Source organism: Convolutriloba macropyga, chromosome 11 (assembly GCF_964194025.1).
Source record: "Convolutriloba macropyga chromosome 11, txConMacr16.3, whole genome shotgun sequence".
Taxonomy (NCBI): domain Eukaryota; kingdom Metazoa; phylum Xenacoelomorpha; order Acoela; family Convolutidae; genus Convolutriloba; species Convolutriloba macropyga.
This window is the reverse complement of record NC_134478.1, coordinates 49,880,767-49,908,328: the sequence shown is the minus strand read 5'-3', so window position 1 is coordinate 49,908,328 and position 27,562 is coordinate 49,880,767. Positions and strand designations below refer to the sequence as shown.

Genomic DNA, 27,562 nt, shown 5'->3' with positions numbered 1-27,562 from the left:
TCTTTTTGAAAAATTATTTTTAAAGTCTAAACGGCCATTAGCTGTCACCTGCTCCTTAAGAAGCCTATTGCACTTTTAGTCAACGAGTCAGTGCCAGAGGAGTACAGAATTTTACTAGAATCTCGAACAAAAATCAAAATTTAAATAAAAACTACGAAAATTCAACGCCGAAGCCTTAAAAGACTTTATTTGTTCATTGGGCATTTTTTGACTGTAAATAAGGTTTATCATCAACACCACCTTGATTTGAAAGATGACCAGTCTCTAAGTGACTTGAAAAAAATATGAAGGGGTTTTTGAACAGCTCTCAAATAGAACTGGATTTTTTTTGGTAAACTTCCCTATGAGACGAAAACTATCCTTTTATGGCTTTTCGTCGGTTAGAAACACAAAATTGTGTCATTTGTATTATAAAATGCAATTTTGAATTAATATTAATAGAAAAGATCATACTTCAAACAAAAATTACGCAAAAAGAACAAGATCATACCAAACAACACGTTTTCACACAAAATTTTAAACCTCGATAACTCCTCGAACAAAACGAAATTCAGAAAAATCTTTTTAATTCCAAACTCTACGCTGGACGAGTTTTTAACTAATACCCCTCACATTTCTCTGCGATGAATATATCGGTCGAACAAAATTGTCTCAACAAAAAAATCCATTTAAGTATATATTTCCCCCCCCCCCCCCCTCGATGAAGAGAAATAGATACAGGTTGACAAACATCACAACAAAATCTGAAAATTTTAGAAAAAGTTTGAAAAGAAATAATATCACAAACTTAAGGCTATTTGCTATACATTTACTTCATTGAGTAACTTCTTTCTTTCAACCCTCAGTTAGAAACTTATGCGACTTCACAGCTTTTCACGACTGCATAAAGAATAATAAAAAACAGGCAAAAACAGCAAATTGAAAAAAAATGAGAGAGAAAAATGTCGAAGCCTTTAAAAATGTACTATTCAATGAAACCTTTTTCAATGTTAGATAATTTTTCAACCCAATAGGACATTTGTTGTAACATTAGGATAATAAAATAGGAATTCCAAGAGACCTAAAATTATTTTGTCATAAAGGCAATAGTTAGAAGATAAAACTGCTACACCAATTAGACTACCATTCGTTTCAATATAAAGGATGTGGACCCTATCAATAGTTTGAGGCCAAATTACAGTTCACAGAAACAAGTTTAACATCGGTTAATGTTCGAAAAGTCTTTTTGAAAAATTATTTTTAAAGTCTAAACGGCCATTAGCTGTCCACCTGCTCCTTAAGAAGCCTATTGCACTTTTAGTCAACGAGTCAGTGCCAGAGGAGTACAGAATTTTACTAGAATCTCGAACAAAAATCAAAATTTAAATAAAAACTACGAAAATTCAACGCCGAAGCCTTAAAAGACTTTATTTGTTCATTGGGCATTTTTTGACTGTAAATAAGGTTTATCATCAACACCACCTTGATTTGAAAGGTGACCAGTCTCTAAGTGACTTGAAAAAAAATATGAAGGGGTTTTTGAACAGCTCTCAAATAGAACTGGATTTTTTTTTGTAAACTTCCCTATGAGACGAAAACTATCCTTTTATGGCTTTTCGTCGGTTAGAAACACAAAATTGTGTCATTTGTATTATAAAATGCAATTTTGAATTAATATTAATAGAAAAGATCATACTTCAAACAAAAATTACGCAAAAAGAACAAGATCATACCAAACAACACGTTTTCACACAAAATTTTAAACCTCGATAACTCCTCGAACAAAACGAAATTCAGAAAAATCTTTTTAATTCCAAACTCTACGCTGGACGAGTTTTTAACTAATACCCCTCACATTTCTCTGCGATGAATATATCGGTCGAACAAAATTGTCTCAACAAAAAAATCCATTTAAGTATATATTTCCCCCCCCCCCCCCCCCCCTCGATGAAGAGAAATAGATACAGGTTGACAAACATCACAACAAAATCTGAAAATTTTAGAAAAAGTTTGAAAAGAAATAATATCACAAACTTAAGGCTATTTGCTATACATTTACTTCATTGAGTAACTTCTTTCTTTCAACCCTCAGTTAGAAACTTATGCGACTTCACAGCTTTTCACGACTGCATAAAGAATAATAAAAAACAGGCAAAAACAGCAAATTGAAAAAAAATGAGAGAGAAAAATGTCGAAGCCTTTAAAAATGTACTATTCAATGAAACCTTTTTCAATGTTAGATAATTTTTCAACTCAATTGGACATTTGTTGTAACATTAGGATAATGTGATAGGAATTCAAAGAGACCCAAAATTATTTTAAAAAAAAACCAAAAATAAAAAAAATTGAAAAGTTTGAAGAGCGAATTCATAAAGACAATAGTTAGAAGATAAAACCGCTCCACCAAACAGATTACCATTCGTTTCAATATAAAGGATGTGGACCCTATCAATTGTTTGAGGCCAAATTACAGTTCATAGAAACAAGTTTAACATCTGGTAATGTTCAAAAAGATTTTTTGAAAAATTATTTTTAAAGTCTAAAGGGCCATTAGCTGTCCACCTGCTCCTTAAGAAGTCTATTGTACTTCAAGTCAACGAGTCTGTGCCAGAAGATTACAGAATTTTACTAGAATCTCAAAAAGAAAATCAAAATTTAAACAAAAATTACGAAAATTCAAAGCCGAAGCCTTAAAAAAAATTGAGCGATTCCTTGAAAACGAATTATTTGTTCATTGGGCATTTTTTTGATTGTAAATAAGGTTTGTCATCAACAGCACCTTGATTTGAAAAGTGACCAGTCTCTAAGTGACTTGAAAAAAATATGAAGGGGTTTTTAAAATAACAGCTCTCAAATAGAACTGGAAATTTTTTTAGTAAACTTCCCTATGGGACGAAAACTACCCTTTTATGGCCTTACGTCTGTTGGAAACACAAAATTGTGTCATTTGTATTATAAAACATAATTTTGAATTAATATTTATAGAAAGGATCATAATTTGAACAAAAGTTTTGCTAAAAAAAACAAGATCATGCCAAACATCACGTGTTCACACAAAACTTTAAACCTCGATAACTCCTCGAAGAAAACAAAATTTTAAAAAAAAATCTTTTTAATTCCAAACTCTACGCTTGACGACTTTTTAAGTGATATCCCTCACCTTTCTCTGTGATGAATATATCGGTCGAACAAAATTGTCTGAACAAAAAAACCCATTTGAGTATATTGTTCCTCCCCCTCAAGTGGAGTCGGAACAATAAATATTTAATTTTAAGTTCGCTGAACTGCTGAAGAGAATTCTTTTTTTCTTTTTTTTGTAAAATGTGATTTACTAAATGGTGTTCAATGCCGATATTTTGAAAAAAAAGGACAACTTTTGCTAAAGCTTAATGAGAATGGTCATTAAAAACAACTCATGGAAATTTCAATACATTTTTTTTAAGTTGGGCTCAAATTTTGTTACCAAGTTTTGTGTAATTGTTCTTGGATATTCCGCGAACAGTTCTTAAATATTACAATAAAAAGGGCACCTGGAAACGGATCTACCGATGATCTAAAGATGTACTTTTTTCGTTTCGTTTGAGCGTACATATATTTGTACGCAATAATTTTTTTTGGAAACAAAATGAACACAATTATAATTAGTTTTTTTACGGAGATAAAAGTAACCCAACCTGCTTGGTTGACTTGCTCTGGTAGTTGCTCCGACGCCCCATAACCATAGTATGGATAGTAAGAATAATAAGGGTAGTTATGATAATACCCGTAGTTATAATAAGGGTAATATCCATAATAGGACAAATAGGGGTCATAGTGTTCCCAGTAATTTCCATAATGGTTCGGGTAATGATGGTAGTAATGGTAATATTCGGAAGACCCAGAACCTCCACAGTGTGATTGGCACTCGTCGAAATTGGGGAACCCGAAGGACGGCTGGCAACCCGATGCCCAGTAATGGTCGCATCGTTGGGCTGTCTCGTTGAAGAAGTATTTGCTCTCGTACGTTCCTCCGCAGTTCATGTATCGATCGGGGGGTACGCCGTGGCACATTTCTAAATTTATCACTATGTGTCAAATTGCGTTATTGCGACGAACAAAGCGGAATATTCTAGCCTATTATGAACAAAATGCCGATTAAAAATAACAAACCAAGTTCGAAATTTGCAACTTATGAAATAAGTGCCAAAAAATTTGAGCGATAGACACAAAACTTTTTGTCCAGCGAACGAATATCATGCACTCAATAAGCCGAATTTTAAAATTTCACAGCACAAAAAGCCGAGGATCATAGTTAATCATAAATCAAACCTCCCCACGTTGAGTTCCCGTAAACTTTGAAACATTTCGTAAACTTTTATATTGCATAAAACACTTATTTAGTGAGATGTTGCATATCAAATTTTATATCGTATGAGCTCTGGCAAGATTATAGAAGATAGGTATATGTTAATATAGAGCTTTGTAAGATAAGAGTGTTTTCTTTCAAGATTCTTGTAAATGAGCGTGTAATCCTGTGAGAATTGGTAATCTGCAAAATTAGAATATAGGCGTATACGTTTTTCCGTTGGTCGATGTATAATTTTCTGATAGCAGATAATCAAAAAGGCATCGTACACATGCGATTTTGATACTTGTTTGGCCTTATTCGAGGCTCAACAGTTTATGTTTAGTTCTAGAGTTTCAGGAACTGGCTTTCACAAATAATCAATTGGAGCCTCACTAGCACGTTCTCCTTTGAGAAATATATACCATTAAGGGGTTCCGCATTTTTAACAAAACAAAACATGCCTTTAAAGGATAAATGAAAATGGTCAGAAATTTGAAAAAAAAAACGAAAATTCTACGTCATTCCGTGGCCAATGTCGGTTTTCTCGGTTAAGTTTAACCAATTTTGTCACTGCTGATTCCGACCTTGTTTTGATAATAGGATTACCAGCGTACGTGCAAATTTGCAACATTTAGTGAATTTAGTTGAAATTTGATTCAAGTATGAACATATCCGGCACTAGTTTCGACAAAAATTGTCTTTTCGAGCTCGCGTGACAAAGACAGTGTCTTTGGTAACTATTCTCTACGTCGTAGGTAACAGATTTCTACACGCCACTTTGGTCCACAGTTGCAGCATATACTAGCTAAGACAATGCCAATTAGACCGAAATAAAAGAAAACCTTGTTGGTAATGAACTTCAGAAATACGCTTATTGATACTAAATAAGGATTAGGAAGACAATTCAGCAAGAAATATGAAGTCCTCAAATTTGGTCTGAAGTAATTCCGTAAAAATTTCAGTAAATAAATTTTAGACAAATTAGATAGATGCTCAAAAATCTTGGAATTGGTTTGCGTTAATTGTGATTAATCGTAACAAACATTAAGCTTTTTTACAAGATATAAGTGACTCGTTTCCAGTTTTCAACGTGGAAATTGGTTCCACAAAATAAAAATTTATTAAGAAATATTGTCACTCGTTTCCAAGAAACGCCAATTTTTTTTCGGGGAAATCACCAGATCAGCTGGTTTTTTTTGTTCGTAAAAAATTGAACGATGCGGGTGAAACAAGAGGAGGACAATTATATCACAGTCTCGCCGAAATTATGGGCAGAACTTATGATCAATAACGCAATCAAGTTTTCTTGGGAAAGCATAAACAACAATGCATTAAGCCGCGTGTGCTTCATTCAAACTTATTTTTTCTATAGAAAGTCATTTTTGATAACCAAGCGAGTTGCAATTACAGTTCATTTTTGAAAAAAAAGGCTTTTATTTACTGATTTAATGGAGTTAAAATATTACAAAGATTGCCTCTGAAACAGCCATGAAAATTTTAAAGCTGGATAAAAACTTAAATGAACCTTTTTAAAACTAATTCAGTACCTCTGTGGTTGGCTGGGTTATAGTGACAGTTGGACTGATAAGTGTCAGATGCCGCAGTCTCACCGTCCTAAACAGAAAAAATCTTAATATGGACAAAGTTTAGTTAAATTATTCCAGTTTGCACAAGTTTAGTTACAAGTCTTTACAACTGGAAGCATTAAGAACAAAGTATTGATAACTAGCGTAAAATTTGTAACTGCTGGACTAATCAATTGATTCTGAAAGCTAAAAGTCTCATCTTTTCAAAGTCGATCGAAAAATTAGCTAAGGAGTAAGCCATATTCTTACCGGACAACATCCGTATGTGCTGTACTGGCACCCCAATCTTGGGTCAGATTGACAGTTTGACCTGTCAGGGTATGCAGCACTGCCATCTGGGCAACAACCGTATGGTGAGTAGGCACAAGAAGAGACCATGGCATCCGAGAGACCACTGTCGGATGATGCTGGGTTGTTGTTTGGGGGTGGAGGGTTGGGCGCAACCGGAGAGGGTTCTACTGGAACCGGTTTGTCTGAAACCACACATAAATTATACCTCTTAAAAATTTTATAAAATATAGTTACAACTTAATATTTAAAGGATAATTAAATGGGGGGGGGGGCATAAAACGGAAGAGCTCCCAACTGCCTTTACTAAATTTTGAATAACACACTAAATTCAACTGAGCTAAAAGTAGTAAATAGAACCAGAAGGCAAATGAAAGCATTGATGTGCGTAACACCTTAACAAACTGTCATTGTTTGATTTTCAATGACTTTAAGTGATAAGTGATGATTTTCATTGTATTAACAATTCATGGCGACAGGAACACGTGGAAAAGACCCAGCCCAAATTAGAAAAGCCAAGAAAAAATAATCGGAAGTGATGAAAAATTACGATGGTTTTTCGGTTAACTGCCAGAAGCAGCTTTGGAACAATCTGTGTAAAAACTTTTAGTATATTTGTCTTAACAAGACTCCTATTTACATTCATATCGTACTGGCCAAAACGTTTCTAGCCAAGCTTACGTTGAAATTGCAGTTGAGTTTCTTGTTCACTTATGTAAAGCGTACGTAGTGCATGATCTACAATTGGTTCATCTTTCTCAAAATTCTAAGAAATTAAATATTGAACATCAAATTTTACAGCTGTCATCTTTCATATCTCTTACTTACCTGTCAATCCCACAGCGCAGCTTTTATTCCATTAGCTGTCTAAAGAAAATGTCCATACGGTGAATGTACTTGACCAGTACTGGACTCAATTGAACTGGCATTAATAAAGTGCTATTTAAACGTTATAACCACTACATCAAATGGTATTAAGCTGTCAAAGTTGGGGATATCCTAAAGGCAGGCCAATCTCATATTGTTTCTTATCCTTCAAAAAAATTCATCACTTTATGTTGATAAAGTAGAGCTTTTGCCACGCTAGATCTTTTAAGCCTATACCACTGAAAACGTGCATTTGGTTGCCGTTTTTGTTCGGCTAAACCCCGGTTGACTTAATTAGAGCGGCTGTTTTCTCCTTATTTGCCCGAAATGAAATGGCTGAAAACATATAATTGCTTTCACATTGAAGAATTGATTCAATTTTGCTTTCTATGAATTGGTATTCGCAAAATGCTGTCAAAAATATCCAACTATCAGCACAAATTCCCAATCGGTTCCCTATGGACAGCTCGAAATTTTGTTCGGAGCAAAAAAACGTTTTCTAATCTGTTTTAGTATGAAATGAAATCACTATCCGCTTTTCATTGATTTTAAGTATCAACAATTTTCAGTTAGGGTGGCTGATCATGTTTCTCTGGTCACATTGAACGAACATCAAAGTTAACTTTGTTTTTGCTTTTGAATTTCATTCTAACAATTGTTCTTCAAAGCCGTCATTCAATGCTTCCTGATGGTTTTTTTTTGTTGTCTAGTAGAACTATAAAACCAGTGAGTTGTATCGCAGTCATTGAAAACAGACATGAAGAAAAAAATTGTTTCTCTATCTACTATGTCCATCTTCCACGCAGTGAACTTCCTTTAGCCGAGGGTGTTTGTCAAAACTACCTAGACTGTGCTAGCATTTCAAAAAAAGTGGGGATTTTTTTCTGTCAGATAATTGAGGTAAAATTGTTCAAAAGAACCTTCAAAACCTTTTTTTTCCTATATGATTTATTAGAGTTTGTAAACCTCGCTGTTCAAATAAGTGTATTTATTTGGCATATATACACAGCGATTAATTGAACTGTCAACATTCATTGTAGCAAGTAAAATTGTTTGCTTAAAGCACATAAAAAAGCATCAATTGAAAAACAAGACAAATGTTTCCTTTATGTTGGGTTTAAAACAAAACTATCTTCTTATTCCAACAAAAAAATCTTTAAATAATTGTTACATGTGCAAAACTGAGGACAGTGAACGATTTTTATTACGGGAAACAAATTGAAGAAGAGCCCAGTTTTATTTGACTGTGCAATTTATTTCAAAACGTATTCAGGTTTCATCAATTATTCTGGAAACAAAAAGGCCAATGTTTAGGCTACCAATCTAGCAGGAGCGTCGTCATCTTGCACTTTAAAATTGATTAGGTTTGCAATTGTTATACATCGATCATCGTTTGATGAGTTACAAGCATTAAGTGTTCTCGCTCTTTAGGATTCTTCATGTTTTATAACATCGCAATCTATATCAAGTAGGCTCGGTAATGTGCGTTGGCACATAAAGTTCCGACCCCGCTCATCCACATGAGAACAGATAGAAACCCCCAAAAAATCGAGAACTTTTCAAAAAATTTGTGTATGAACAAAAAGATTACCTCCAACGCAAACACTTCAGTGGTGTAAAAAATGCCGCATTAGATTGATGAGATCTGCATTGAGATCTGATGAGATATGCCAAGAAAGCGAGACAAGTCGAACAACAAAATCAAACGACAACAACAAAGTTTAAATACATCCAAAACTTCATGTCCAATTTTTTTTTAAAAAATAATCAATAACAAAGTCAAGATACCGCATGATGGAACTGAACCTGAGCAAAGCAATTTGTGTTTTACTAGAAACGATATGGAATCAGACCATGATAGGGCCCGGTTACCATTAGACAAAAAAAAGAAAAAACAGCAAGGTTGAAAATTCGCTCATATTTTTAAAAGCAATTAATTTCAAAGTAAGGAAAACCATTAGATGTCAACTAAAATTATCCAAAGATTTTTATTATCATCAATACCTATATCGGAGGAGGGCATTAAGACCTGTCTTTATTCAATTTTCCTTGCGGTTACGAAAAAAAAACGAAGCCACTTTCTACCCCTCAAAATATTTTCGATTGCACCTTCTTCGAAGGCCAATAAAGCGGTATGTGACCTCTGATCAAGGATACCAGGTAAAAAGTCGACAAAAAAAGACAAAAAATGCTAAAGTTAAGAAATGCTTTTGTGTTTTTCGAAAACATTTATTTTCAAAAAAAACATCGGAAAAAGCGGTTACAAACAAAGCGGAGCGGTTACGAAAAAAAAGAAAAAAATGCTAAAGTTAAGAAATGCTTTTGTGTTTTTCGAAAACATTTATTTTCAAAAAAACAACGGAAACAGCGGTTACGAAAAAAAACAACAAATAGAGACAACAAATAAGAATTCAAAAGAAATGCCTATATCGAAGGAGGGCATTAGAACGTGTCTTCATTAAATTTTCCTTGCGGTTACGAAAAAAACAACAAATAGAGACAACAAATAAAAGTTCAATAGAAAAATTTTAAAAAAGCCATTTTCAACCCCTCAACATATTTTCGATTGCACCTTCTTCGAAAGCCAATAAAGCGGTATGTGACCTCTGATCAATGAGTCCAGGTAAAACGTCGACAAAAAAGAGAAAAAATGCTAAAGTTAAGAATTGCTTTTGTGTTTTTCGAAAACATTTATTTTCAAAGTCATGAAAGTCATTAGCTACAAAACGAAATAATTAATTGGGTACGAAATTTGTCCGCACAAAACCGTTGAGATCTCTAATTATTCAGAATATGTCTTATGTTTACAAAAGAACGTCAAATATAGACAAAGTCAAAAATAAATTTAACTTTTTTGCAAAAATTCCGTGTCGAAGGCAGTAACTTCATAACAAATTCTTTTGAAGGAGACAATTTTGTGCATTTGCACCTACCCCATGTATAGAAATGACATATGTGATCTTTCATTACCCAGACTTGGAAAAAAACCACAAAAAGAACAAAAAAAAGCGAAGTCAGAACGTGTTTTTTTGAAGAATTGTTTTCCATTCTTGGAAGCCATCAGCTATCTACGCAAACCAGCAAAATATATAGGCTCATCTAATCTTCCAAAAATAACCAGTCATACCTGTTCTTCCCCTGTAAATTTCTTAAGACTAAAAGACAAAGTGAAAACGACAGTTAAAGACCAAAGTAAAAAAACAATTAATTTATTCGGGAAAAAGGTGTCCAAGCAGCTAAACCATAATATGTACCTTTAAAAGTTTTGATCTGTTCAATTTGCATTATTTGAGCTCCAGTAAAGTGTTTTGTGAACTGTCAATATTGTCGCATTGTGAAAAAACGAGAAAAAAGCGTGAAAAACTGGCAAATGAAACGCCTAAAAATCAAAAGTTTTTTTGAACAATTGATCTCAAATCATGAAAGCTTTCAGCTATCTACTGAAATCAGAATATAGACCCATCTAATTTTGCATAGATAACCAGTGATACCTGTCACTCACCAGTAAATTTTATAAGACTAAAAGACAAAGTGAAAATGACAGTTATAGACAAAAGTAAAAAAAAACTCAATTAAATTATTTGAGAAAATGGTGTCAAAGCAGTTAAACCATAATCTGTACCTTTAAAAATTTTGATAGGTTCAATTGTGTCTTATTTGAATGCCGGTAATGTGTTATGTGAACTTTCATTAATGTCACATTGTGAAAAAACGAGAAAAAGGCGTGAAAAACTGGCAAATGAAATGCCTAAAAATCAAACGTTTTTTTTTGAACAATTGATCTCAAATCATTAAAGCTTTCGGCTATCTACTCAAACCAGATTATAGGCCCATCTAATCTTCCATAGATAACCAGTGATACCTGCCACTCGCCAGAAAATTTCATAAGACTGAAAGAGAAAGTGAAATTGACAGTTGAAGACAAAAGTAAAAAAACTCAATCAAATTCTTCGAAAAAATGGTGTCGAAGCAGCTAAACCATAATCTGTACCTTCAAAAATTTTGATCTGTTCAATTTTCATTATTTGAACTCCAGTAAGGTGTTGTGTGAACTGCCATTAATGTCACATTGTGAAAAAACGAGAAAAAGGCGTGAAAAATTGGCAAATGAAACGCCTAAAAATCAAACGTTTTTTTGAACAATTGATCTCAACCCAGAATATAGGATCATCTAGTCCTCCAAAAAACCAGTGATACCTGTCATTCAACATTAAACTTCATAAGACTAAAAGACAAAGTGAAAACGACAGTTAAAGTCAAAAGTAAAAAAAAACTCAATTTAATTATTCGAGAAAATGGTTTCGAAGCAGCTAAACCATAATTTGTACCTTTAAAATTATGATCTGTTCAATTGTGTCTTATTTGCATGCCAGTAATGTGTTATGTGAACTGTCATTAATGTCACATTGTGATAAAAACGAGAAAAAGGCTTGAAAATTGGCAAATGAAATGCCTAAATAAAACTTTTATTGAAATTTGGTAGTATGAAGGCTATAAAATCATAATTTAACCCGTAAAGCCGCAAAATTGAACAAAATTGAAATCAGTAGGGGGAAGCACTCCTTCTTTGTTGACACTAAGCTAAAAGTTGAACAAATTAAGAGAAAAATAGTGGAAAGTTTCAAAAAGCCCTTGTCAAAAAGCCCTTGTCAAAAACAAACAATTTTAAAAGTCAAAACGCCCAAAAGCTTTCGATTAAAAAACTATATACATTATTTCGGAAGCTAATCTTAGTAAGACACTTGGACCCATCAACAGTGAAACAAGGCCAAGATTGGATCACAATTAGCCTTGCTATTGCTGTTCGTTCACTAGGAGCTCTTAATTGTTTCGAATATTTTAGATAGAGATAAATTTGTTAGCAAAAAAATCAAAAATGAATGCTGCGTTTTTGATAAACATCGATATAAGTTAGCAAAAAACGGCTAAAGGTTAATCCCAGAGCACTCCCTGTGGAAAATGAAGTGGGAATAGCCCCCTTGGGGATCACAAAGATCCTTTCGGCAAAGTGTGCTTTCGGCAACTTTAATCAAAGTGGACAAACGAAGCTGATTTCGTGCAATTTTTGATGGAAAAGGCTGAATTATGAAATATTTACCCAAATTTTTAGCCCCAAGAACTTAATCAAAATAGTCATCAATGCTTTTTCGTCTTTGAAAATCAAATAAACAACACTATTGTTAACAATGTTAACATATTTAACAAAATTAAATACAAATTACGGAAAATGTGAACAAAAATGATGCAAATCGGTCTACTTTTCAAAAAAATTTAAACCACGATAAATCGCTTTAGAAAAAACGAAATTCAAAAAAATCTTCCAATTTCATATTTTACGCTGGATGGGTTTTTTAATGATACCACTCACAACTCTCTACGATGAATATATCGATCGGCCAAAATTGTCTGAACAAAAAAACCTAGTTGAGTATATAGTTCCTCCCCCCTCATGAGGGGTCGGAAATATGCCAAATTTGTAACGAAGGGCCATAATCGTCACTGGCGAGCCAAAACAACCTCAAATCATCAACGTGAGATAGTTTTCAGGTTTGACGAAAGATGCATAAAAATTTGTGCCCTACTATATAGACATCGCTGACACAAAAACGTTTGGATGTTTTCAGTCGATCTCCAATGGTTTTTATTACTTTGAAATTCACTGTTTTCAAAAATATAACCGACTTTATTAACATTGTTGTTTTTAATCATTTTTGTCTAATTGTACTAGTTGTAACAGAGCCTTATCATGATATGGTCCCATACCTTTCTAGTAAAGTATAAGTTATTTTGTTCAGTTTTAGTTTAATCTGACGGTATCTTGACTTAGTAATTAAGTATTTTCTAAAAAAAATGAACATCAAATTTTGGAAAGTTGTTTCAAATGAAAAACAACACAATTGTTTCCTTCAAGTTGGGTTTAAAACAAAAAAATCTTCTTATTTAAAAAATCTTTAATTATATGTCACATGTGCAAATTTCAGGAGCGTAATTGATTGATACTGGGAAACAAATTGAAGAAGAGCCCTATTTATTGCAATTTATTTCAAAACTGATATAGGTTTCATCAATTATTCTGGGAACAAAAGGCCTATGTTTAGGTCGCCAATCTAACAGAAGCGTCTTCATCTTGCAGATTTAAATTGCTGATTTCATCGCGTGAACCTTTCTTAGGTTTGTAAATTTTATACATTGCTCATCTTTAGAAGGCTAACAACCTTTATGTGTTCTCGCTCTTTACCGATTCTTCTTGTTTTATAACATCGCGATCTATAATTATGCCAAATTTGTAACGAAGATTCATAAACGGCACTGGGGAGCCAAAACAACCTCAACGTGAGATAGATTTCTAATTTGGCGCAAAATGCATTATAAAATTTGGTGACCTTGCCAAGAGTACTCTGTGTTCATAGCTTCTTCACATCCATCGAAGTTGGGGCCATGAGCATGTGATTTGTTGTCCTCACAGCAACCATACATTGTATAAGCACACAAAGGGCCACAACTGAAAAAAGGACAGTAATAATTCCCGAAACTGAAAAGTGATTCTTTAGTTAGATATCCATTTCGAACAATCATCGTCAATGATTCATTAAAAATTCGTTACGAAACGTGGCAACATTAGGCATATCTGTGATGCGCTCAAAAGTTATTAAGATTGCGGGGTCTTTCCGATTACACGCCCCAAACAAGTTCAGGGGTCATATAACAAATAGAAACACCCATTCCAGTAACATACCATAATGGTGGTCGGACTGTAATTTGCAGGGGAGATTGGGGGCTATAAGGTTGAAGACCCGGATCATAATGCCCGATTAAAGACCCTGATAAGGAAAATTTTGCTATTGTAATGGTAACTAACCCATCATAATTTGGACCGTGTGCTACTTTAACCCCATCCGGACAACACCCATAGGGCCTCTGGTCACACGTTAGAGGAGTTGAGGGCGATGGAGATGGAGAGGGCAAATGGCAACCCTGGAAATCAGGACCTCTGGACATTGACACCCCGTCTGGGCAGCATCCGAAGGGACTGAACTGGCAACTCTGTTCATCTGGAAAGGCAGATTCCGGGCCATATGAACTATTTGGCTCGAACACCCCCCCCCCCCCACCCCCGCAACAAAACAAATCAAAAAGAAAGTTATATGTTTTGTTTCGTGCTGCATTTTTATATAAGCCTGTATGAACAAATTGTAATGCTCGCAAATTATAAGCGATAATTTGTCTTAATCGGCTAAAAAGAGGCGAGACCATCATAATTCATCACTAAAAATGTGCAAAAATATCAATTATGAAGGGTCGATGGTGTAAGAGGTAGCAAGGGGGGGGGGGTGTAAGAGGTAGGAGGGAAAAGCTGCGAAACAGAATTTGATCATCTGATGCTCTTTTGTTGGCTTTTCAATTCCTCCTCTCCCATCAATTTTCAGTGAAGCGCCTTGACGAGGGTTTTCAACTCTAAAACTATTTTAAATGACAAAAATGGCGCACTCAACATGCTATAACTGTTTGAAATTAAGTTCTAAAAACGTAGAATAATTTTTACCACTCATCATGACATTGCTCCCTCCCATCAAACATGTGGATTCACATTTAGCCCTGGATGGGAAGTTGTTCCTGTTTCCACCACAGCCGGAGTAAAAGAAAGGGTCGCACTTGTTCTGTTTCTTGTCAAACTGGTATCGCACAATCTTCTCACTACACGAGCCAATGTCTAGTTGAAGTTGACACTCGGCTGGATCAAACAATTTATTGCTTAAAAAACATTCCAAGTTAAACAAATTATTGTTGAAAAAACATTCTATTTTTCTGTTTGGATTTGAATTCCTACTTCATTCCCTGATGTGCTTTCCTAGTTCAATTCTTGTTTAAAAGATTTGAACAACAATGGGACGAAAAACTTACAACGCTATGCGTCGCTTTGTAAGAAATTGCACGAAATTTGTCAGTTCTTAGAAGTTAACCATTCGAATTTGACCTGGGTGTGCTGGAGATTACCGATAAATGGGCACCCAGGTTGAGCTTCGAGACCGAATCGACTTCTTATTAGACTCAGTCAACACTCTGATTAGAGGTAGTTTCCGTCCGGGACCTCATACTGGGCAATGATTAAAGAGATTTCTATGATATTAGATTTTAATCCAATTTCTTTCTCATAAGAGTTTGATCTCTTGTCGCCTTATTCAACAACTTGAACTCTAAATTTGTTATTCGCTAAACTAATTGTTTCGCAATTCAATTTTTCCCACGTTCCCACTATCCTGGTGTGTCCATTTCTTGTGCGTTTATGACCAGAGCGTTCCTTACCTGGTAGCAAGATTCCCCCTGTCTTCAGGTCCAATTTTTCTTGCCTTTATTAGACCAAAAAAGTTACCTTTTGGGACAAAAAATCCTTGACTAATTAGAAACCAAACAAATAATTATGGTAAAACTATCTTTAATTTAAGTGCCATATAGATAAACAAAATATTTTAAAAAAATATTATAATTATTGATTAAGACATACCAGGAGTTGTGGACACTTTGGTTTCTTGTTTGGATTCGCAAGCTGGTATTCCTGCCGCTCCAGTGCATGACCGGTTTGACTGTGGTCTGATGTCCTTGTCACAATGTCTGTCATTGACAAGAGTCCTGTCCTCCATTTCACACCACACTTCTCTCCATTGGGACCCAACAGCACCCATGCATTTAGAGGAGCACTGAAAGATCAGGGCGTTCTCGCTTGATTTGATCCCAAATCATCTGTAAGTGTTGTTCAGATGAAATTCAAATGCCTCAATAAATTAAAGTAGTAATTTTGAGTCTTTAATTATCTCCCGGTCTGTACAGATAAATCAGATAATTGGATATGGGTATCAAAATGTTGACTCGAAAAAATTAATGAAGTATTTTTTCACTTTTCGGAAACACTTTTGATTTTTTTCTGATTCTTGAAGTTTTTGCACAACAATAACGACATAGTTCCGATTCAGTGTATTTTAAGGTGTTTTCGTCTCAGGGAACTGTTGGACAAGGCAATATCAAGAATCCGAAGAAAACTGAGAAACTACCTCAGTCAGGATCAGAAGGCTATCTTGTAAAATCTTGCATAAATTGTGCCAGCAAAACTTGAGAGCTCTTGAAAAAGTTAATCCTTTGTTATGAAAGTAAAGCTAAAATTTTAAATGAAAACTGTCAGCAGGCAAAGTATTTTTCGGTGGTTTCTTGTCTATGAAGGCAAATAAGCAGCTGTTTTTCATTAACCATAATTGCTTGATTTTATTTCCAAAACTGTCCTTAAGTTTTATCCAGTTCAAAATTGAAGATTGTAAAATGACAAGGTTGTAGCCAAGAGAGTATTATTTTTATACTATAGAAGCTAATAACATTCCACGTGCGTTTGAAACTGTTCTGATGTGACAATTTCCAGCGCACACCTGACCTTTTTGCGCTCGGAATTGCAGTGCAATTTCGAGCGAAGGAGCGAGCGCAATTGGGTCTGATCATAAACGGCTTCTAGCACAACTGTGCCTGATCAAAACGATTCGAGCGCAACCGTTCTGATCATAAAAATCTCGAGCGCAACTGGGTGTGATCAGAAACGATTTCGAACACAAGTGGGTCTGATCAGAGACCATTTCGAGTGCAATTTATTATTATTTTTTTACTAAGAGATGTTGGCTCTATAAGGAGGCAACAATAAGGAAGCATTACAATCACACACTCACCTAAAATCCAATGGCTCTGATCAGAAACAAGGGGTCCAACTGATAGCAAATGCCTGTCCCATTTAGAGAATTTTATTTAAATGTAGTCCAAGACGTATATTTCGAAGTTCAAGAAAGCTTAATAAAATCATCCATTGAAAATAGAAAAATACACCAACGGTATACATAATAATTTTTTTCTGAAAGTCTGGCTTTTATCTCCTTTCACATTTGGCGCTTCCATAGTTGAGTATATAACTGCAAACATCAGTTTTTATGAAATGAATATATTACAGCAAAATTAAGAGCAATTCTTTTATAATTAAAATCATTCTGTGATCAGGCTATTTCGAGTACTCTTGAGTCTGATCAGAACGGGTTTCGAGCGCGCTTGAGTTCGAACATAAACGGTTTCAAGCTTAACTTGGTCTGATCATAAATGGTTCGAGCGCAATTGGGTCTGATCACAAACGGTTCAAACTCAAGATAGTCGATAATCCTGAGCTCGAAGCCTTTCAATCAGAGAGCATTTGGGGCGCAACAGTCGAGCGCGCTTGAATCTGATCAGAGACAAATTAGGATGCACTTCGAGTGCAGAGAAACTGTGGACCTCGGTTGAGTCTGGTCAGAGGCACTTTCGGTCTGGGACGGTCTGATCAGCACGATTTCGAGCGCGAACCTCAGCCTGGGATTTTGAGATCTCAAACTCTTTAAACCTTCTCTATGTGTTGGAAATGGGCCACTACAACTCAAACAGACTATCGTTTTGATACGCTTACTGATTAACCAACTCGTGACATGCAGCAGGGGCTTGTTAATATTGAAATAGTTGACAGAGGATAATTTTTCAGTTTTAGTTGATGTACATTGTTTATCAACTGACGGATTTGAACATTATATGGGAATGCACAATACCGACGACTTTTCTTTGTTATCTCTTTGCTGGGTAAAGTTTGATATTTCTCAGGAATGCATTCAAACCAAGTTTGAGTTCGAGGATCGGACTCAAAAATTATTTCAGATGTTAAAGCGAGTGAGAGTTAGGCGAGAACTTTCGACAAAATCAGCTTGGTTCTAACACTGATAACAGACGCTGGTTTAAAAGCAAGTTTACTGATGTCGTTTTTATGACAGATCGATCAATGATTAACTGATGATGATGATGCCAAAAAATTTATAACTAAATTTTGTAATTTGGGCGCAAATTATTTATAAGATCTAAGCCGGAAAGATCTGAGCCAGAAAAATGAAAAAAAGTTATCTGGTCAGCCTAACCTTCGACCAGTTTCCAAAAGTCCAGTGAGTGTCACAGTTTACAAAACAGCTCTTCTGTGATGAAGGCTTGGCCAGTTTGTTGCACTGGGAGCTAATCTCAGAAGCAGATACTTCGAATCCAGACACTTTGGAAGATGGTTCCAGTGTGGTCTTGTTGCCTTCTAGCACGCACTTGACACTGCGTTTTTGGATACCCCAGCCACACACCACAGAACACTGGAAAAAAATGTCATATTTAATCTCACTTAGTGTCAAACAAACGTTAATATATTTTTTGAACCCCACTTGAAACAATTGGAGACGTCTTTTCCATTGTAGACTCCACAAATTTATAGCCCCAATATATTGTATTTGCGATTTAAAGTATTTACATGAGCTCTTGTTACAGAGCACGTGCCATTACACAGTAAATAAGTAAAATTATGGCACGTGCGCTTGGGGTTTGCAAATAATGTGCACCCTCTAAGCTAGAAAGTGGGGTTTGGGCGACAAAAATGGAAAATGCAAAAATGGTTAAAAAGCGTACTTTATCCCATTCGGATGGCATCCAAACAGCCTTGCATCCTTTCTTAGAGTAACAGCTGTCCAGAGTCGCAGGCTTCACAAACTCAACACAGTCAGACAGTGACGTCATTTCAGATGTTGACGTCACATCCGCTGGTGACGTCACATCAGATGGTGAACTTCGGTGACCAAAAGTTGTTGTGGTGATTGTAGCCTGGCACCAGGCATCTCTGGTCCGGACGCCCTCGCCACATTCAGTTGAACACTGTAAAATAAATATACAGCGATAGAAGAATAGAGGATTATCAGCGTACAAGGTAGGGGGTGGGAGAGGGGGTGAAGTGCAGCCCTCCCATTACAAATTACACGCCCAAGGACTTAATCAAAGTCAGCCTGTCAGCTGATTTAATCAGATGTCGGATGATCATGACTGATTTTCGTCTGGATTGTCTGATCATAGATGATTTTAATTGGACTGCTTATGTTGTGCCTTTTGAAAGTATTTGACGACAATTAAGTTATAATTGTTCAACATATTTTTCTATCTCTTCACATCTACTGTTTGTGCAAAATCGTGATGCGCGATAGGTTATTTATTACGCATTATTACTCACTTAAGAATTTAAGTTCAACTTTTTGAATAAAATTTTGAAAAGAATTTCCCGGACTTGAGTCTCAGAGCAATTCAGCGCTGTCAAAGAGTTCGCCCAGGCTAAGTTTATCTTGTATAGTCTGAAAATTACACGTACCCCAAATCTGAGCAGAATAACCTAATACTTTTGTAGCTTAACACTGGTAATTACTATAGTAGTATAAAAACTATTTATTCTTAAACTAGTTTGTAGGCAATTTCCACAAAGCCCATTTAGCTTAGTGGTTACGACCTGCAACGCAAATTAAATGTTACAAGTACCCGTGTGGAAGTTCGAATCGCATATAAAGCAAACCTTGTTGGCGAGAGTTAAGATGAACATATTATTTTTCATGAAGTCAATTTTATTCAAAAATCGGACTGGCCTTTGTAAATTGTGACACGAACAGAGTACTGGCCGTCCTAAAAAAGACAGAATGTCTTTGGACTGATTCAGCGCTGATTAGCTATGCCACCAACCTCCGCTTTGTGATCAGTTTTTGCCCGGATATTGGCGCGCAGAGTTTAATACGGTGGTATTAATTTGTTTCGACAGTGTCGGCCGAGGATTAAATGTTTAGTTTCAGCACATTTCTAATCTACCAAAAATTCAGAAGATTAAAATTTGCTGTATTTAACAAATTCAACTTCTAAAAAACAGATCTTTTCCGCTAGCGCCCCCCCCCCCCCCAGTCCTATATAGCCGAAATTAAGGCACCCCCCCCCCCCCAGAATAAATGTTTTCCTCCCTTCTGAAAAGGTTATTTATTTTTATAATATCGTTCCTGGTATAATACATCAACAACCATATTTGTAACAATTTTCGATAAAACTATAGTAGTAGACCCCTTTACAAAGCTCGTAATCATTAAAAATGCAACAAGAAAAAGTTTTTGGTTGATGCCTCCCCCGACATTTGAGAATTTTTATCGTGTAAGATCTAACAAGTTTCTTACAAAAATGTCTGATATATACTTATAATATTATGCGTCGCCTGACTAAGACTTCGTGAGACAATTAATCAGGTCTTACACGATAAAAAAAATTTATCAGGTCTGGTAAGATCTTACACGATAAAAGTTCACTTGTGTCAGATCTTACAAGATAAAAATTCTGATTTATAAGATCTTACACGATATAAATTCTGAAAAAAGTTTATCGTGTAAGATCTTATAAGAATCTTCTAAGATCTTTTTTAAGATAAACATTCCAAAATCTTTAACTCATCATTTTGATAAGATTTTTATTCGATCTTTTACGATAAAAAATTCTTAAGTATGACATGTTCTTCATATTGAAGACATTCTGGGTTGCTTTCAGGCAGTAGCCAAAAGCTACAGCATGCAACACTTAAGTGTCAGAGCAACAGAGAATCTTATATTGTCTTTTGAGACTTATTAGATTTTGTGAAATGGATTATTCGAGTGTTAGGGGCTTTTTCTGAGGCAGTAATTATCAAACTAGGCTGTAAATTTTTCTTCAAAGACCAAACTATCTTAGACTGCTAAGTTTAGCCCTAGTACCTAGTTAAGACTCAGAACAAAACTGCCGTCAAAATAGAATCAACAAACTTTTTTTGTTTCAAAATTGGTTAGTTGACCGATTATTTTCTACTTTCATAGGAATTTGACTACGTTATGCGGTTATATTTAAATCATGCCTTATCAGATCTTACACGATGAAAGTTCAACCATACGTAAACTTTTATCGTGTAAGATCTGATAAGATACTTAACAGATGTCGTAAGATAGGAATTCGACACAGTTTAATTATCATCTTATAAAATCTGATAAGATACTTATCAGATCTCATAAGATAACAATTCAGCAAAATTGAATTATTATCTCATAAGATCTGATTACACGATTAAACTTCACGTAGGGCAGAATTTTTATCGTGTAAGACCAGATAAGATCTTACACGATAAAGATTTTTGATCAGCATCTTATCAGATCTTCCACGATAAATATTCCAGAATCACTGGGTACATTATATGCTGTGACTTATTGCTATACACATAATATTTTCATACCTCCGCTCTATTAGTATTTTCTAAATGCCTATTCATACGTATACATACGTAATAACTCAAATGCATACATAATGTTTAAACATATACAAATGGGGGGTGCCTCGCTTACTGGGAGGGGGGAGAGATCCAAAAAAAACTAAATATGAGTTAGATGTTAATTAGAGGTGGGCAATTTCTGGAAACTTTGCTACTTATTTTGAAGAGTAGTTTTGAAAGTTTAAACGTCTCCAACCTGTGTCCATTCGTTGACCATCCATTTGACAGTCCTCTTTTCCTGTGCTTTTGCCTCTGCTTCCCTGGTCTCTTCCTCAATGGCCGGCTCACAACCCGCACATTTCTGGAATAACTCCGGCACCAAATCGTTTTCTCCTCCGCACATACTGTTATCGACCAGCTGACCATTTTGAACACACTGCAACTCTCGCGTTTGGAAACAATCGGTGCCACACTAGATTACAAACAGTTCCTTCTTAATTTTTTTCATCCAGTTGTCAAGAAGTGTATTTATAATTTATTCGCGCCGGTTTTTCGAAAAAAGCTATTTTTGTTCAAAGAGTTCCTTCTGATTGAAGAAACAGTAAAACAGAGACATAGACAACTAATATTCCAAGAATTGTTCTCGATTGACTGACGGGGAAAATAGATGCACGAGTTATTAGGTCTAAAAAGGGCCTTCAAATAATGCTAGAAGAGCTTATATAGACAGGGAAAAGTCTCATTTAAGAGACAAAATATTAAATAAAACATTTTATACCATAAGCTGAAAGATACTGTAGGCTGTTTAATGACCCTTTTAGTGCTTACCAACATATTAACATTTGGTTTGTACAGAATGAACCATTGAAACAATCATCAAACAATTTTTCTGGAAATGAATTCTTCAAATACGTTATTGAAGGAAAAAGTAATATGAAAGTTTCTCTTTTGAACCGGGAGCTCCCTTCGATGAACTGAACTTTTAAGAGAAAATGATCTTTGAGTTATTCGGTCTTTAAAATAACTTTTTTTGTTTAACATTTTTCGACGACTATCTTGCAAGATCTTGCAAGATAGCCGTCCGGATCTTGCATCTTTCAAAATAAGCGTCGTTTGCAGGAATCTTGCAAGATAAGAGTCGGAGCTTGTCTGGGGTGCCTAAAAACCAAAAATATTCACATCTTTTCTACTTCAAACGTTTAAAGCAAAAAAAACTTGATCATAGCTGAACAAAAAAGAGAAAAAAATGACATTTTCAGACAATTATGATTTTAATCTGAAATATGGATTATGGAAAATCTGTAAAATGGAAATATGGAATATCATTACTAGAGATCATCAAGTTTACATTGTAGCTTCTGTAACTTACCTATATCTTCTATCTCAGTTTAAAAGGGATGCGAGAGGATTAGTGTAGTGGATTTACGTTATTGTGGCTGAGCTTGCTAACTCATTAACCAAATTGAATGGCGCTTCAAGGTTATTTCAAGCATTAAAGCTAGAATAGCATGAAGAGCAAAATTTAATACTACATTCTACAGAAGCCATACGGGTTTGTTCATTCTGTTCAACCTTTATATTTAGCAACTATTATTAGTACGCAACCGTCATACATGAAGCTATACTGAAACTCAAACTCGAATTACGCTTATATTGCTAATTGCTACGTATTCAAGTTTTCACAATCACACAAATTTAGCTCAAACGGAGCAAGAGATGTCCAACTTGGTAAGCGAGATTCGAAGATTTTTGCTATTTTCATATCAATTCAGAGAATGCGGGGCACCGTATAGGATATCCGAACCGCAAACTCAGTGTGTTCAGAGGATGTTACGACATAGTGTTCTACAACCAATCAGAGATGCATTTTTGACTTGTACAGCTTATAAATAGAGCTTGAAAAACTACCAAAAATCAGTTAAAATTTGCAATTTTGGTTACATTAAACTGACATACAGTGCGTATTGAAGCAGACTTTCCTAAGCGGTAAATTACTTGTTATCGTGTCTTGTTTGAGTATTTCATAATAGTGATTGTGAACTTTTAACATAACTTTGACTTGTTGAAAAGAGAATTAACTTTGATATTCTCAAAACTTTCTTTCTGAAGGAACAAAGTTCCTAATTGAGAGAAACTTTGTGCAAAGCACATAGTCAGTTGTTCTTACTGGTTTTAACGAAGCTTAGCTTATTTTCAGTATTGGTGTTATTGAGGCCAATCGAAGACTAGACAATAGTTATTAAAGCGAATAATTGGAAATTAAGATAAATCTTCTTTGCGTTCCCCCTTTTTTGTTACTTGTTTAATCTAATTATTTTTGTTCCAGTTAGTTATCGGGTCTATTACTAAAGACTGTACTTCGAGATAATTTGAAATTTCGATTTATAATTTGAGTTATTAACAAAAACTCAACAAAAATTTGATAATTTCAATTTGAATTATTTTGTTATTCTGAGAAAAACAAATTGTTATACAGCAAAGCTGAGCAATTAGTTATTGAGAAAAGTAGAACAACAAGTAATGCAACGGCATTCTACAGTATAGCGGATAATAAAGTTCACAAAAGTTAACTGCAAAAACACAATATCCGGACAGATTTGAAACCGCTGAAACGAACTGGGCGGTGTAAAGTTTTCCTTGACTTTGATAGGAGAGCAGCCGTTACATACGTTGCAAAAATTGTTCTCAGAATCTGATCAAAGTTTGGAGCGACATTATTTCCAAAATAGAATAAGTAATGTCTAGGGTGCTAACCTGTCTAAAAATGAGCTGATTGAATAAAAGTGTCACTCATTATTAGTAGTTCAACTGGCCTTAAAAAAGTCTATTCAAAGTAATATGTTCAATTTTCATGCATCCAGTTTCAGATTTCATTGGAGCTTGTTTTGATGAATTTTAAGTACATGGCTACTGTTCATTTTGTTCATGTTTGATCATAATGTCGTCGTTTACCAGTTTATCCAATTTTATAGAAACAAAGTCAAATTGTCAGAAGAGAATCATTCAAGCCAAAATGGCATGAAAAAGACCAACGGGACACCCAAATGAATGCTACAAACTTTGTTTGAGAGCAATTAATCATATATGCTCATCAGTTCAACTGATGTGCGTTTATTATTAATTGCTCTCAAACGAAGTCTCCCAAATTTAAGTCCACCAAAAAGATTATCATGGTCAATGTGTAAACGGTGTTAATCGCCTAATCAAGCAAGGTTAAGTCTGTCAATCTGAGCTAGAATTTCAATATGTGCCTTGAACACGATGCAAAAAAATCACAGCTCTTCATCTCAATTTTTGAATAATTTCAGGGCTAAATTCACTGCAACTATTTCCCAATGGGTCCTCATTTCGGGTAGATAATTCTTACTTTAGACCATGGAGTGACTTTCCAAGAAGCAGGACAGTTGACACCTGAGCACAGTTCTCTTGATTGGGGCTTAGGACCCTCCGCAAGAACACACTCTTCGTCAGGAACCTAGAAAAATTAAGACCCATTTTTAATTTAATTAATTAATTGATTCATTCAAAGTCTTTCAATTTATATCTTGGGCAATGTTCATAGGTGACATCAGGAACGTGTGTTATCACGGACTATGTTGAAAATTGTTTATCAAGTGCAATTATATTTCATAATTATGGCCTAGTTGATCCAATGCGATTTTTCCAACAACCAAAATAAAAAAAAATCACCTGATGTGAAATTGACGAAAATAGAACTTGAACTCAAAGCTTTCATTTTTCAGCCTTCGTCTTTTTGTGAATATCATCTTTAAAATTATCCACAATATTCCACTATAAGGTTTTATCTCAAATGTCATAATATAAACGTCAGTAATATTAACATTTTTTTCGCAGAGATCAACTGTTGAAGCTAAAAATATTTCAAAGGGTCGTACGATTATGTTTTGAGAGATTGCGTCAAACATGTTGGGTGACTCTTGTTCACAGTAGACATTTCTAGCCCTCACTCCGTCCCCACAACTGTTCGAACACTCACTCCACTCTGTCGCTATCCACCTACAATCGAATGAAGAAAAAAGAAGTGATTATCACTATGTTAACTAAAACGATTAAAAATAACCGGCAAATGATAAACAAATTGATCTCAAATGATGTCACGTTTTCAGTTGGTGTATTTAATAGGGGCAAGTGTGGGAATATTAACGCTGCAGTTAAAGGCACTAAACATTATCATAGAATAATTCAATAACTTAGTTTGAGCAGTCAAACTTTTTTGATGCACGCACGTGTGAGTTTTAAAAAGCTAGATTTATGCAGTGGAAGTTTGAATTTCAAGCAATGTTAAGTGATGCCTGACAAAGTCATTTCAAACTTCTGGCTTATATCTGGAACCGCTACGCTGTTCTCGATTACTGACAAATTTTCTCGTTTACTTCACCAGGGTCACGTAACCTATTCTGAGTATGATTTTGATTTGGTTTGACAACATTTTCTAATTCTTATTATCCTTACCCTTCGTATAAATTACATCTCCTTGGCTGTTGGCTGCGTGATGTTCTCAATAGCAATTGTTTGAAAAATAATCGCAATTATTGCGACCCAATGAAAAATCCGTTTGATGAGAAAGCCAAAAACGAGCTCAATTAGCCTATAAAATCAATAAATTTTGACACAAAAAATTATATCTACGAATTAATCCATGGAAAATACCTCAGCTATACCACATTAACAAGGTATATACCTTGGTAGCTGTATAGTTGGAATGATCCGACACTAATTTAGGTTTGTAACGCAAAGCATTATAGATGGGTGATTACTTTTTCCAAGTTTCAAATTAAATAAACTTTAAAAATGACGAATTGAGTAACAATTTTGGTCTAAAAAACAGATGGTCAAAAAAGACGATAGATAAATCAAGACAAAGTTGAGACAATTATCAAAAGAAAGATGCAATGAAGACCAAATTGAATTCACAAAAACTATAGGAGTGGACGGAACTATGGTCCACCAATGACCATCGTTCATAAATAGATCAAAACAAACTGAAAGCGAAAAAGTTATCGCTGATAAAAATTTCACTTGTTTCATTTTCATTGCTCCAAAAACTCAACAATGTTCAGAAAACGTTCCAACGTAAATGAAATTCATTCACAAGCGGACAAACTTTTCTGAGGGGTTAATTGATGAAAAAAAGTACAAAACTAAACACTTTTTAGAACTTTATTTAAAACCAAACATTCTTGGCACTTATAGGGCAGTCAACTTGTTTTATAAAAACTACTGTGTTAGGGTTTCGGTTGTTTTTATGGCGACGAAATAAATCTGCTTATCTGCTTCTGTATATGCTTCTTAGGAAATATCCTTCTGATATTTTTCATTCAGATTTATATTTGTATAAAACAAAAAATTTGCTTGAAATTTACTAACTTCATTTTATGCTAATCGAACTAGTCTTTTAAGCAACTAATTGTCAGTGCTCGATAACTTTTATTAACATTTTCAAAATTTTATATTATAGAAATACTGTTTGGTGGTTATTGTATTATTACTAGGAACAGATCATTGTTTCTCTCTGATTGTCTGCACACCATTTGTGCTATGATTTTCGACTTTTATGAAAACTTTTTTGAGAACAATATATTAACCAAAAATTGTTTATGAATCAAAAGTGATTGTAGGGAACTCTAGTTGCTTTTCTATGTATGCCAAATCAGATATAATTCCTGTCAGGTATATATTTTATCTTAGACGTAACCGTCGTTCAATATTTGAATGTTGACTTTTACTTCCTTATGTTTTCCAAAAACATTTTATTCAATTCTTGTGTGCTCAAATTGAAATGGAAGATTCCTAAATGACAATTATGAACTATAATGTACAATTATCGGGACAATTCCATCCCGGTCCGTACTCCAAGTCAACATCAGTACTGTTCAAGTCTAAATCCAAGTCTTTTTTCGTTTCCCAGTACTGGGCAATTATAAATACAAGTTTGCCAAGACTTGGATGACACTTGGAAGTTGATTCCCAAGTCAAAACCAGCTTTCGCGAAAATTCGAGTAAAAATTTTGGATTTAAAAAAATTTCGTACGTGCCACCTTTTTGGAGTTAAATTTTTTTTGCACATTCCCGGGGTGCTTTGAAATCACACCAAAGACATTCAACACTGTCAATTAGCAACTCGGTGCTCAGAGTAAGCTATTTTAATGGGTTTTCAGGTGTTTATAAGCCGTTTTCAGCTGTTTCTCAGCCGTTTTAGTTTTTAATTTTTATGTTTTGGCGAATTTTGACGTGGATTAGACTTGGATTTAGAATTGCCAAGTCTTAAATCAGGATTGGATTAAACCTGCCAAGTCTTAAATCAGCCTTGGATTTGGAGTCTTAAGTCACACTCGCACTCTGATTGGCTGCCATTGTTAGGACATTTGGGTGTATCTCGATTTTCTCTTTGGT

At 34.8% G+C, this 27,562-nt stretch overlaps 1 protein-coding gene across 1 annotated transcript in view; it reads right to left on the bottom strand.

The window, feature by feature from the left end:
- LOC142349160 (uncharacterized) overlaps positions 1 to 27,562 on the bottom strand; it is a 73,657-nt gene that overhangs the window by 25,343 nt on the left and 20,752 nt on the right. Inside the window, exons 10-21 of the mRNA XM_075400575.1 lie at positions 25,045 to 25,165; positions 24,516 to 24,623; positions 21,405 to 21,620; positions 18,532 to 18,774; positions 18,006 to 18,221; positions 15,551 to 15,743; positions 14,591 to 14,779; positions 13,907 to 14,099; positions 13,431 to 13,549; positions 6,142 to 6,365; positions 5,854 to 5,920; positions 3,654 to 4,031 (exon numbers count right to left, since the gene is read on the bottom strand). Coding sequence (XP_075256690.1) covers positions 3,654 to 4,031; positions 5,854 to 5,920; positions 6,142 to 6,365; positions 13,431 to 13,549; positions 13,907 to 14,099; positions 14,591 to 14,779; positions 15,551 to 15,743; positions 18,006 to 18,221; positions 18,532 to 18,774; positions 21,405 to 21,620; positions 24,516 to 24,623; positions 25,045 to 25,165 — 2,267 coding nt within the window. The remainder of the gene's footprint in view (positions 1 to 3,653; positions 4,032 to 5,853; positions 5,921 to 6,141; positions 6,366 to 13,430; positions 13,550 to 13,906; positions 14,100 to 14,590; positions 14,780 to 15,550; positions 15,744 to 18,005; positions 18,222 to 18,531; positions 18,775 to 21,404; positions 21,621 to 24,515; positions 24,624 to 25,044; positions 25,166 to 27,562) is intronic.